Genomic DNA, 13,025 nt, shown 5'->3' with positions numbered 1-13,025 from the left:
AACCTGGGGCTCCTGCATGCAAAGCGCTTCCGTCTTTTGACCAACCTCCCTTGCGTAAATGCTGGGAATTTATCTATTCGTTTCTTCTAACGTGTGGAGATTCCACTCATTCTTCAATGTTCAACTCAAGTCACACTACTTCCGGGAATCCTTCCTCTACTCCTCCCAGTTTTTCTCTTTTAACTTCTGTTTTAGCCAGTAATTTTTGTTGGGGGTGGGGTGTACAGAGCAGTGCTGAGGAGCTATTCCTGGCTTTGCTCTGGAGTGACCCCAGGGACCATATGTGGTACACACGATTTGAACCAGGGTTGGGCACATGCAAAGTAAGTGTCTTTATCTCTGCACTACCTCTCTGGCCCCTCTGGCAATCATTTTATGTTAATTGTATCATTGCCCTTTTTACATTCTTCTGTTATAATTTATATGTGGCTGTTAGGTGTGCATGTGCTGAGAATTGTTTTAGTTCTGTTTTGCTTTTAGGTTACAGCACAGGCAGTACTCAGGGGCTACTCTCAGTTTGGTGCTTGGGGGGGCCATGTGGTGCAGAGGATAAAGCTGGGGCCCCCATATGCAAAGCATGTATGTTCTAGATTTAGGGCTATTTCCATGCCCCAAAACACCTCAATCTTTTTTTTTCTTTTTAAAGGCCTCAATATTAGCATGTTTGGGCATCCTTTGTGCTCAGCAAAATCAAATAAAATATTACCAAAATTTTACTTAAATGGGGCTGGAGGGATAGCACAGCGGGTAGGACGTTTGCCTTGCACGCGGCCGACCAGGACATCCTGAGTTCGATTCCTCCGCCCCTCTCGCAGAGCCGGCAAGCTACTGAGAGTTTCTTGTCCGCAGGGTGAAGCCTGGCAAGCTACCCTGACTATTAGATATGCCAAACACAGTAACAAGTCTCACAATGTTATTGGGCCCACTGGAGCAAATCAATGAACAATGGGAGGACAGTGCTACAGTGCTACAGTTACTTAAATTACTTATGAAATAATTACTTAAATTATTTATGAAATAATGATATTATATACAAAGTATGGTAGTCACTGTTTTAGGAGAATAACATCCCCAACAGTTAATACTAAGTCATACTAAATGAATACTAGACTAGCAGGTTGACGACAGCAAAGGAGTTCTACGGCATTCCGGTGTTTGGGTGCCTCCGTAAATAATCCGTTCTCAGAAGGGTTTGCAGGCCTCAGGCCAAAGCCCGGACTACAAGTCCCATCGTGCTCCACTCCCCTGGCAGCGGCGGGGCGGGCGGCCATGGCCGGACCCGGATGTGGCGGAAGACTACGTCTCCCAGAAGGCCCCGCGCCCGGGCCCGCACTATATAAGGTCCATCCGGGTTCCCGGAGACGCTGTTTGGCGACTCGTCGCCATTCCCGGAGCAGCTCGGCCTCGGCCCAGCGGCGAGCGCCGGTCGCCGAGTCGCAGACCGCGGTCCGACGCCGAGACAGCCAGCCCGCTCCCCTGCCCCGCGGCGGGAGAGCGTGTCCGGCCGGCCGGCGGGGCTCGCGCACCCTCGCTCGCTGCAGCCCCGCGCCCGCAGCCGCCGCCCCGCCAGGCCCGGCCCGGACGCCCGAGCGCGGCCTCCACCCGCCGCCGCCGCCGCCTCTCCGCCCCCGTCCGCGAAGCCGAGGAAGGAAGTCGGGAAGATGTCGCCATGAGGGCCGAGAACCGCCGCCGCCGCCGCCCGCCGCCGGCCCCGAACGCCATGAGCCTGGGTCCCCGCCGCGCCCGCTCCGCTCCGACCGCCGCCGCCGCCGAGGCCCCCGTTGATGCCGCTGAGCGCGCCCAGCGCCGCCGCCACCGCCGCCGACATGGACAGGAGCAGCGGCTCGGGCGGCGCCTCCGCCTCGTCGGGCAGCGGCAAGGGGCCGCCGCCGCCCCGCTCCGCCTCGGCCGGGCCGGCGGGCGAGTCTAAGCCCAAGAGCGGTGAGCGGGGGGCGCGGGCGCGGGCGGGGCGCTCCGGGGACCCGGCAGCCGGGCGTCGGCCCGAGGCGCCGACCCCTCGCTCTCCCGGCTCAGGGTCCGGGCTCCCCTCTCCGGAACGTGGCGTCGTCCCAGCCGGGTGCTGTCGGGCTTCCAGCCCCAGGACTCGAGCCGCCGAGGGCTCGGGCTGCCCCAGAGCCGCCCCTCCCGCCCCTGGCCGGACGCCCGGGGCGGAGGGGAGCCCGTCTTGGCGCATCTCGAAGCCCTCGAGTGTCCTGGCCTCTTTCTTTTCCCGTTGCCAGTTTGTCTTTGGCTGTAAAGGTGGACAGGACGCAGGTTCAGAGACGGCCGCTTGGGCGGCTGCCGCGGCCCGTTGCACCAGGGGCACATCACGCCTGTTTTCCTGGTCTTGGACTCCGGGAGTGTCTTTTTCCAGGGAAGATTAGGCGCGACTGCAGTCCCGCCTCTCGGTGGCCTTTTCGGTACTGGTCCAGGGCCTGGGCGAGGCGGTCACCTGTCCCCCGCCCGGAAGTGCTTATGTCTGCCAAGGAGTGAGTAGAGGGAGCAGGTTAGTGGGCAGAGTCTCAGCTGAAGTTGTCGCTGTGGAAGGCCCGTGGGCTAGCCTCAGCTCCCTTTGGACCTTGATCGTGTCAGTAGTCGTGGGGAAGGTCTTTTTTTTTGGTGGCAGTGTGATTGTGGGTGCGAGGGGAACATTCGGGGCTCCCAAAGGAAGAGAAGGGTGTTCGAAACTTTTTAAGACTTAAAACTGGAAGGACTGGGGCTGGAGCAACAGCACAGCGGGTAGGGCGTTTGCCCTGCACGCAACCAACCCGGGCTCAATCCTCTGCATCCCATAGGGTCCCCTGAGCACTGCCAGGAGTAATTCCTGAGCACAGAGCCAGGAGTAACCCCTGTGCCTCGCTGGTTGTGATCCAAAAAGCAAAAATAAAAAAACAAAACTGGAAAGACTAATTAAGGTGGGGGAGGCTGTTCGGCTGATTGGAGTTCAGAGTTTGCAAGATGTGGCAAACTTGTGTTTACTGGGTGTGCCAGTTCTTGAGGAACTCAGGTGGAGAGAAGTTGTGTTGGTAATACTGCTTTAAAATAAACAAGCCAGGGCGAGGAGTGCCTCTCAGGCCACCTCAGCGCAGCAGCTTAGAAACTCATTTTGGAGAGATGGTGCAGCGGGTAGGGCGCTTGCCTTGCTCAGTCCCAGCCCTGTGGTCCTCTGAGCACCACTCGGAGTGGTTCCGGAGGGCAGGGCCCGGAGTAAACCCTGAGATGGCCCAGCCTGGTATGGCCCAGAACTCCTGTCAGAAAATTGATTTGGGGATTTTATACGTGTGTGACTTTTGTTACAGATCCCTCTAGAGTTCTAGGTAGCCAGCCCTCTTGGTGGGGGTTAGCACTGGTTTCAGGGGTTCTGAATATTTCTCATTGCAGTTAATAAGCAACATTAACTTTTGCTCTCCATGCAGGCATAAAGTTAAGGATTTTGAGTCCAGTTATCTGAATCCCTAGCTAAATTTTCAAGGTTCCTGTTTAAGCCATTAATGTACAATCATGAATTAGCTCTAGTAAATACTTTTTTTCCCTTTGGTTTGCATTTGTTTTGGGGCCACATCCGGCAATGCTCAGGGGTTACTCCTGGCTCTGCACTCAGGAATTACTCCTAGAGGTGCTAGGGAGACCATATGGGATACTGGGGATCAGACTCAGGTAGCCTGACCCTTAGTGAGCAATAAGTGAAAGTTTGAGAAAACTTAAACAAAACTAAAACTGTGAGTAAAATACTTTAAATATCTCGATTTAAGAGGTTTTGCTCATTTTTCTTGACATTGAATATGATCATCAGTAGAGCTCTGATCACCTGACAGATTGATACAGAATTATGTCGAAATGATTAAAGTCATTACTTGTTGCTGTTCTTGTTTCAAACTTCACCTGTTTCATACTGGTAATTAAGTAATTGTTGGGTTCATTCTGACTAATGTTTTCTTTTTGGTGCTGGGGCTTGAGGAACCCCAGAACTTAACACATTTAAAGAATGTGTTCTACCATTGGGCCACGTCCCTGGCCTTACCTGTGATTATTACGAATTTTTTCTTGGCAGTGCTAGCACCCAGGCCCCACACATACAAGGCAGCTGCTATATCGAGCCGCATCCCTGGCTCGTAGTTATGATTTGGGGCAGGATGGTGTTGGGCCATACCTGGCAGGGTGGCGATTCCAGAGGGCACTGTTCCCGATTCTGTGCTCAGGAGTGACACTTGTGGTGCTGGGGGAACAGTAAGCAGTGTGGCGGAATTAAGGGGGGATAGCCACATGCAAGCCAAGAGCCTGACCTGCTGTAGTAGGGTTTTCATGGCCAAAATAATCCACTGCTTGCCTGTAGGAGCAAGTTCAGAGTAGGAAGAGAGGAGAACTAGGTTAGGGCTGGAGAGATGGTACAGTGGGCAGAGCCCTTGCCTTGCATTTGGCCTCGTTGGGTTCAATCCCCAGCAGCCCATATGGTCCCGAGTCCACCAAGACTGATCCCTGGGTGCAGAGCCGGGAGGAAGCGCTGGGCACTTCCAGGTGTGGCCCCAAAACAGAAACTTTAAAAAAAACGCTTAGGAAACTTTGATATTGGCTAGGTTTTGAGGTTAAACCAAGGATTGCAAAGATAACCTAATACCATGGTAACTGGTGCTGGAGGGAGAACTCCAAGGAGGGGGGCACATGCTTTGAACTTTGGAGCCCCCAAGCAGGAGTAGCTGAGAACTGCCGGGTGTGGCTTCACTTCCCCTCCTCCCCCCACCCCAAACACAACAAAACAGACATGGCTGGTAAGCTACGTACACTGAGATAGCATTCGGGACCTCCCATTCAGTGATTTTACTCTAACAAGGGCGTAGACTCAAATTCAGAGTACTTCTCTCTGTAGTATTCCGAACTAAATAAACTCTGGAGTCATGGGAAATTGTTGAGAGCATCTCAGTTGATCATGAAGGGTAAGGGAAAACATACCTGCCTTTATTTATTTATTTATTTGCTTTTTGGTCACACCTGGCAAAGCACAGGGGTTAACTCCTGGCCCTGCACCCAGGAATTAGTCCTGGCAGTGCTCGGGGACCATATGGGATGCTGGGAATTGAACCCGGGTCGACCACGTGGACCGCGTGCAAGGCAAACGCTCTACCCGCTGTGCTATCGCGCCAGCCCCCATACCTGCCTTTTGTCAAAGTAATTGGGAGGATTTTCATTTAAAAAATTATTAGGGAAAAAAAAGAAATTAACCCTTTATCAAATGAGTGGTGAGCAAATATTTTCCCCCAGTCTGTGGAGTATTTTTGGATTTTGGTCATTGTTTTCTTAGAGATGCAGAAACTTCTTGATTTAATATTGTCCATTTGTTTATATTTGTTCCTGTTTACTTGACCAACAGCACTGATTCATTAAAGATGCAGGAGGCCTTTCTTTTAAAAAATAAGTAATTGTTAGAGTCACACTGGAGGTGCTCAGGAACTGCTCTGTGCTCTGGGGTCACTCCTGGCGGGAATATGCTGTCCCAGGAAACAAACGAGTCAGCCGCAAACAAGGCAAACACCTACTCGCTCTACTCTCTCTGGCCCTAGTTTTTATTTTTTTTTATTTTAAATTTTTATTAGTGAGACACCATGAGGTACATTTGTAGACTTACAATTTTTTTGTGCTTGGGTTTCAATTATATATGATCAAATACCCATCCCTCCACCAGTGCCCATTTCCCACCACCACGGATCCCAGTATCCCTCCCACCCCCCATCCCACCCTGCCTCTGTGGCAGGGCATTCCCTTTTGTTCTCTCTCTCCTATTGGGTGTTGTGGTTTGCAAAAGAGGCAGTGGGTGGCAATCCTGTCTGATCTATAGTCTACTTTCAGCATGCTTCTCCCATCCTGGGAGGACCCTCCCAACACCCTTTATTTGGTGCTCCCTTCTCTGTCTGAGCCCCCTTTTCCCCTAGTATTTGTGGCTGGCCTCCAAGCCATGGAATAAAATTCCTGGTACTAATCTAGTCTCTGGCCCTAGTTTTTAAACCTTGCATCTCCTTTTCTGTCTCACATCAGAAAACCCCTTCTGATTACTATTCTCTGAAGCATGTTCCATGGAGCTTCAGATGAAAGTCATGTAAATGATGAGCAACAGGCCTGGATATTCATTTGATCGGTAGAATGTCGAGGGTGGGGTGTCTTACACATGGCTGACCTGGTTTCAGTCCCCAGCATCTCTTAGTCCTCTAAGCCTGTCAGGAGTAACCCCTGAGCATGGCCAGGTGTGGCCCCAAAACAAAACGAAACAGAATGGTGGGTGGGCAGGGGACGAGGCACAGGAAGGGAAACAGGTCCAAAAGAGGCCACAGTCAGAAAATGGTTATTATGGTCTCGATCATGCAGGCTATAGGGGCCAGAGAGATAGTGGAGTGGCGTTTGCCTTGTATGTGGCCAACCTGGGTTTGATCCCCTGCATCCCATATGGTTCCCTGAGCCCGGCCAGGCGTAATCCCTGATCTCAGAGCCAGGAGTATGCTCTGAACCTCACTGGGTGTGGCTTGTAAATGGAAAAAATAGGAAATAAATCAGGCATGTCACCCATGATGAGTATGCTTGAGTCTTTGTTCCTATGGCTAGCTTTCAGCGCCTTTCATGTACACAGGAAGTAGGTAGATCTATTTGGCGACTGGGATTTTCTCGATCTTTTTGGCCAGCGTGGCATTACCAGTTTCTTTGCCCTGACTAACTGCCTCGAGCATATTAACATTCCTTTTCTTGGATTTATTCCTATTGCTTCCTTTCAGTAGGGCTGAGGTGCAGTTTGAAGAACAGTGAATCTTCCAGGAATCCCATGAGGAGAGGCGGGTGAGAGTGAAAAGCATGAGATTAGACAGTGGATGAGCAAACTGTGTCCCCTGGCCTGGCACCAGCTCTTGCCCCATCTTGGTGGGGGATGGTGCTGCCAGGAAGGTAAGGGAAGGTCACGTATTAGGAAGTGGTTATTTTGAGGTTGGCGATATGAAGTCCTGTCTTGACACTCTTCCTGTTACTCTGATTTCAGAAGTCAGGTAATCTCCCTTGAGATTGTCTCGAACTGTAGATGGCCCTGGAGGCTTTGGTTGCTTTGAAAATGGTGGTGATATGAAGTCACCAGTGAAACCCAAGCACAAAAATTTGTAAGTTCTGCAACTGTACCTCATGGTGTCTCACTAATAAAAATTAAACATTTTTTTAAAAAAAGACTGGAAAAAAATAAAACCATGCCTTTAGCTCCATCAAAAAAAAAATCACTTTGAGATGTTACAAGAATCTCAGGGCCTGTTGGCTAGAGTTTTTGATTAGATGACTTTGTTGGAAGTCTAGGATGTGCTTTTGACAGGAATAATTTGGCCTTATTAATAGACTTTCAAATAATATTAGCTGTGTGCTGACTGTTGTGGTAGGCATTTACAAGTTTTAATTTTCATAACCCTTTAAGGAGGGAGGATGGACACAAGAAAACAGATTCAGAGGAATAGTCCAAGCTTTTTCTTTTTGGGTCACACCCAGCGATGCTCAGGACTTACTCCTGGCAGTGCTGGGGCGGGGGGCATATGGGATGCTGGGACTAGAACCCGAATTGACTGCGTGCAAGGCAAACGCCCTACCCGCTGTGCTACCGCTCCAGCCCCTGTCCAAGTTTATTCTTAAGAAGTCGGTCCTACGGCAGTATTTACAAATGTGTCTTGTATGAATTCACTTACATCTAGGTAACTGTGGTCATTCCTGCTAGCACCTCTCTCCTCCTTTCATTCAGAATTACTAATTTCAGCGGGAGTCAGTTGAGTGTCAGCTGGTCCTGTAGCAAGGCCTCTGTTGCCCCTCTGGAGGTGCTTGTCGACCACTCCAGACGAGGGGTGAGCAGCTTGCTCACAGCATCGAGATTATAGCATGAGTCAGCAGTTGAAACTTCCTGGCTGGTATTCTGCCCTCAGGCTGTGCCACCTGTTTGTTAGATTGAGAGCCAAACACACGATGCCAAATCGTTTAACTGAAAAAATGTCTGGCCTTTAATTTGGTAGTGGGCTGTTAGAGACCAAGGTAGTGTTTGCTGTTTGGTGGAGACTTTTATCTCGAAGTTAATGGAACAATCGAGACACTAGATCGAGTTTTCAAGTCTTTTCACTGTTGACTCTGGGACCCTGTCAGCTGCCTAACTCTCGTGGTCTTGTCTGTTCAGTTTGGCATGTGTTTGGAGAGTTCTGGGCACCTGTTCTCAGCTCTGTCTGTACATCAAAATCTCCAGAGGACTATTTTTCTCCTTCCCCAAATAGGAATGAGTGGTCTGCACTTTGTCTTTCCTTCCTGGAACCTATAATTTTAAAAGTTTCTACAAGTGATCCTGTTTATAATTAGGATCGAGAACCAGTATGCTCCATTGAAAAGTCTCTGCTTGTTTTTGAGCCACATCAGTGGTGCTCAGCACCTACTCCTGGTATGTTGCTTGGTGGGTCACTCCCAGCGATGCTCGGGAGACTTGTGGTACCTGGGGTCCAACACAGGCCTCCTGCAGACGTGCTGGTCCACTGAGCTACCTCCCTGACTCTGAGACTCAAAACTTGGAGCACTCCAGGAACTTGTTTGTTCTGTTTGATTTTCAGCATCTAAAGTAGATGATCTCATCCTCTCTGTCATGTTAGTAAAGACAAAATTCTGCCTTCCAGCGACTTGTATATCCTAGCAAGTTGTCTGTAAATAGCTCAGAAATAGTATTCTGGGGTGGGGCAAGAGGCTCAAAGCTCTGAGCCTTTGCTTTGCGCCCTGGAGGCCTGGGCTCAGTCCCCGACATCATGTGCTTTGGTTCTGCCGACCTCTAGCACTGCAAGGACTGACCCCCAAGCCTGGGGTAGCCCCTGAGCACTGCGGGGCGGGGCAACAAAATAAAAACAAACACAGTACTCTGAAGCATATCTCTGGGCTCCAGCCTCCACCCTGCCTTGAGCCTCGAGCTGAGCCTGCAGCCTGCTCCTTGTGATAAGAGCTGCCCCTCAGATGTCTGCCGGCTGCCCAGAGGACACTGGGAAACCAGCGGAAATTGATTTTGAGCACCTAAAATCATAAATCATGACGGAGTCTATAAACAAGCATGTCACTGGGCTGCAACAGATAATGCTGGAGTTAAGGTTCTTGACTTGCCTGTGGCCAACCGCTGTTTAGGCCCCAGCACTAGCAGGCTCAAACCCTGAGCCCTGGCAGGAGTGGGGCAAGAAGGAAGCAGTTCCTGTACGCTTAGGAAACCGTTTCCTTGCCTGTGTGATAATCCGTGAAGTGGGGGAAACAGCCTCCATCAGCACGCAGGCTGCTGTCACTCCCCAGCTCCCAGGAGAGGCTTCCTGCCATGAGGCTTGAAGTGTAGACTCTGTCTTCACCTAAATCGACCCAGACCATTAGGTGGTATATGTTAACTGGAATTCTGTATTCCTCTGAATTTTCCGTTTATTGAAATCTTACTATAAACCAATTTCATGGGTTGCAGGGTCTGGCAAAATGTGTGTGCCATCTGCAGTTTCAAATTATTACCCAATTGTTCTTTTAAATAGAAGAAGGAGCTTCTTTAAAAAAAGAAAAAAGGGGCTGGAGTGATAGCACAGCGGGTAGGGCGTTTGCCTTGCACGCAGCCGACCCGGGTTCGATTCCCAGCATCCCATATGGTCCCCTGAGCACCGCCAGGAGTAACTCCTGAGTGCAGAGCCAGGAGGAACCCCTGTGCATCGCCGGGTGTGACCCAAAAAGCAAAAATAAATAAAAAAGAAATAAAAATGAAAAAAGAAAAAGCTTAAGACATTGATTTACAAAGCTGTTCATAGTTGAGTTTTAGGCATACTATATTCTAGCACCCTCCTCCCCACCCCCCAACCCCGTGTCAACTTCCCTCCAGCAGTGTCCCCGGGTCCTGACCCCCCCTCCCCCATCAGCTTTCTCTTCAACAGGAACATTCTAAAGTTGGGTTGTTGTGGTTTGGATCTCCTGCTTGTTCTGTTGTTGACTGTGCAGCTTGGGTATGTAGGCCCACCCTTTCCCTACACCACTGATGTCACAGAGCCCTTTGACCCCTGCCTCAAGTTCCTTCCCAGTCTCCTCTTCTTGTCCCTCAGTTTTAGTTCTGAGCATTGCTGGGTGTGGCCCCCAAACAAAAAAAGAACACAAGAGCTTCTCCAGAGAGGGAAAAGTCCCTGAGTGAAAGTTGAAGGTGACTGATTATAGCTTGACGTGCTTCTGTGACCATTAGGGTGGTCGTGTTTATACTCTTGCTGGACCGCGTCTGCCAGACTCGGAGGTTGTATGTAGTTGGGCAGAACTGGAGATGATGATGGACTCATTTATCCTGTGGGTTAGACGCTGAATGTGAGGTGGTTGCTTTCACAGTTTGTATGTAGGAGCTGGAGCAATAGTACATTTACTTTCACATGTTGAACCCAGGTTCAATCCCTGGCATCCCATATGGTTGGTACCATATGCACCATCAGTAGTGATTCCTGAGGATAAAGCCAGGAGTCATCCTTGAGTATCACTGGGTATGGCCCAGAAACAAATATGAAATAACAGCAACAACAACAGAAAACCCACAACAAATCTCAAATTAGGGCTTTTTAAACTTAAGCTTGGATTTTTTTTTCCTCTGAAAATTCAACTTCTCTTGAATTTATTTAATCTGCTATAAATAAGTTCTAAGTACCTAGAAGAAATGCATCCTTCTAAGTACGTAGAACTAACTTCTGTAAAGATGTACTGAGGGCTGAAGAGAGAGTACAGAGTCTTGCTTGCATCCAATGATGGGTAAATCCCCAGCACCATATCCCCGGAGCATTGCCCCGATGACCTCAGAGCACAAAGACCGGAGTAAGCCTTGGGCACCGCTGATTGTGATCCCCACTGTTCCCCCGCACCCTGGACCTGCTTCATGTGCATATGGAACTGTGACTCTGTCCATTCAAGTCAGAACCTTAGGTGATGAGGCCTGAGTGCAGGAATTCCTTAAAAGCTCATCTGGGGGATGGAATGATTGTACAGTGGGCAGGGCACTTGCCTTGCATGCAGCTGACCCGGGTTTGATCCCTGGCATCCCGTAGGGTTGCCTGAGCACCTCCAGAGTAATTTCCTGAGTGCAGAGCCAGGAGGAAGCCCTGAGCAGCGCTGGGTGTTCCCCCTTAGCCCCAAACAAAAACATCTGGGGGGTGGAGAGATAGTAGAGCTAGTTAGGCGCGTGCTTTGCTCCCGGCGGACCCGGGTTTGATCCCCAGCACCACATACGGTCTCCTGAGCCCACAAGGAGTCATCCCTGAGCACAGCCAGACATGGCCCAAAACAAAAGACCCCCAAAACACTCACGTGGCCGATTTCTTCCAAAGACAGGGTTGTAAATAACAGTATTTAGATAAAAGTTAACTACTCAGTTTCCTGAACACAATGGCCATTGATAGAGCCCGTGTGTTGCATTTTTCAGACATGTTTTTATTACATATTCTTTTGGGAGGGGAATTGTTTGGGGCTACCCCTTGCTCCTTTAGGTTTGTTTCTGCTGGAGGTGGGAACCCTTGCAACTGAGAACCTCAACCTCTTTATTGTCCCTTAATTATGTTCTTGGGACAAGGTGGGGGGCAGAGACTGGGGAGTGGGGCGCAATACCAACCCAGCAGTGCTCAGGGATCACCCCTGGCAATGACCAGGTGTGATGCTGGGTATTGAATCAGGGTCTTGCAAGTCAAGTGCCTTAACCCCTGTACTGTCTCTGCAGCCCAGTTATGTGTCAGTCTAAACAGGATCAAGATCTGTTTGGGAGGGAGAACTACACTTGGAGGCTCTGAGACTCATCACGAGACTCTTGACTGTATAAGTCTGGACTCCAGTCTTAAAACTTGAGGGGAAACCCAATGAGCTCCTTCATTAAAGTACCTCAAAGAAAAGCTTCTGGAATCTTTTCTTTCTTGTTTTGGGTTTGGGGTGACTCCCAGCAATGCTTAGGGGTTACTCCTGGCTCTGCACTCAACCTGGTGGTGCTCAGGGGACCATATGGAATGCCAGGAATTGAACCTGAGTCAGCCGTGTGCACAGGCTCCCACCAACTGTACTAACCAGCCCCTACAGTAAGACAGTTTAGAGTGAAAGGGAAAGGAACTGAATTACGGATTTTTTAGTTGTTATTCAGAGACTAATTTGGGAGCCTCCTTTGTTTATAGTCATGTGATTCTTTGATAACTTTTTGTAAAAAGTTTTTTTTTCCTTTTTTTTTGGGTCACACCTGGCGATGCACAGGGGTTACTCCTGGCTCATGCACTCAGGAATTACTCCTGGCGGTGCTCAGGGGACCTTTTTTTTTTAAATTTTAATTTTATTAGTGTACCATGCTGGGCTGGAGCGATAGCACAGCAGGTAGGGCGTTTGCCTTGTGCGAGGCCGGCCCTGCAGAGCCGGGTTTGATTCCTCCGCCCCTCTCGGGAGAGCCCGGCAAGCTACCGAGAGTATCTCGCCCGCAAGGCAGAGCCTGGCAAGCTACCTGTGACGTATTCAATATGCCAAAAACAGCAACAGCAAGTCTCACAGTGGAGACGTTACTGGGCCCACTCAAGCAAATCGATGGATAACAGGAGGACAGTGCTACAGCGCAGTGCTAGTGTACTGTGATCTTCAAAGTTATTCGTGATAGAATTTTAAGCACACGTTTCAATACCAATCCCACCACCACTGTCAGTTTCCTTCCACCAGTGTCCCGAGGTTCCCACCTCCTCCGCCCCTCAGCCTGGCACGTTTTTTAAGGTTGGTCATTGTAGTTCAGATCTCCTAGTTACAGTATTGTTGGCTCTGTGGTTTAAATATGTCCCTGTATCACACCTGGACACCAGCCAGTGTGCTCAAGGCCCCCGTCCCCTGCACCTGTCGCCTCCTGCGGCCTTTTCTTCTTTGCCTTCTTGAGTTCTCCGTCCTTCTCATTTCTCTAAATAGGGCCAAGGGTAATGGCGGTATCCCCATTGATACCTTGTATTTCCTTGTCCTGTTATCTTACATGCTACAGATAAGCGAGATCCCTTGGCATTTAT

At 50.0% G+C, this 13,025-nt stretch overlaps 2 protein-coding genes across 2 annotated transcripts in view; both read left to right on the top strand.

Moving 5' to 3' along the window:
* Positions 1–1,369: 1,369 nt before the first annotated feature.
* RNF10 (ring finger protein 10) overlaps positions 1,370–13,025 on the top strand; it is a 37,209-nt gene continuing 25,553 nt past the window's right edge. Inside the window, exon 1 of the mRNA XM_056130985.1 lies at positions 1,370–1,941. Within this exon, the coding sequence (XP_055986960.1) occupies positions 1,785–1,941 (157 nt within the window). The 5' untranslated portion in view covers positions 1,370–1,784. The remainder of the gene's footprint in view (positions 1,942–13,025) is intronic.
* ACADS (acyl-CoA dehydrogenase short chain) overlaps positions 10,267–13,025 on the top strand; it is a 146,781-nt gene continuing 144,022 nt past the window's right edge. Inside the window, exon 1 of the mRNA XM_056130986.1 lies at positions 10,267–10,270. The gene's annotated coding sequence lies outside the window, so the exon portion shown is untranslated. The remainder of the gene's footprint in view (positions 10,271–13,025) is intronic.

Source organism: Sorex fumeus, unplaced genomic scaffold (genome assembly GCF_029834395.1).
Source record: "Sorex fumeus unplaced genomic scaffold, SorFum_2.1 ptg000083l, whole genome shotgun sequence".
Classification (NCBI taxonomy): Eukaryota; Metazoa; Chordata; class Mammalia; order Eulipotyphla; family Soricidae; genus Sorex; species Sorex fumeus.
This window is presented reverse-complemented; position numbering and strand designations above follow the sequence as displayed.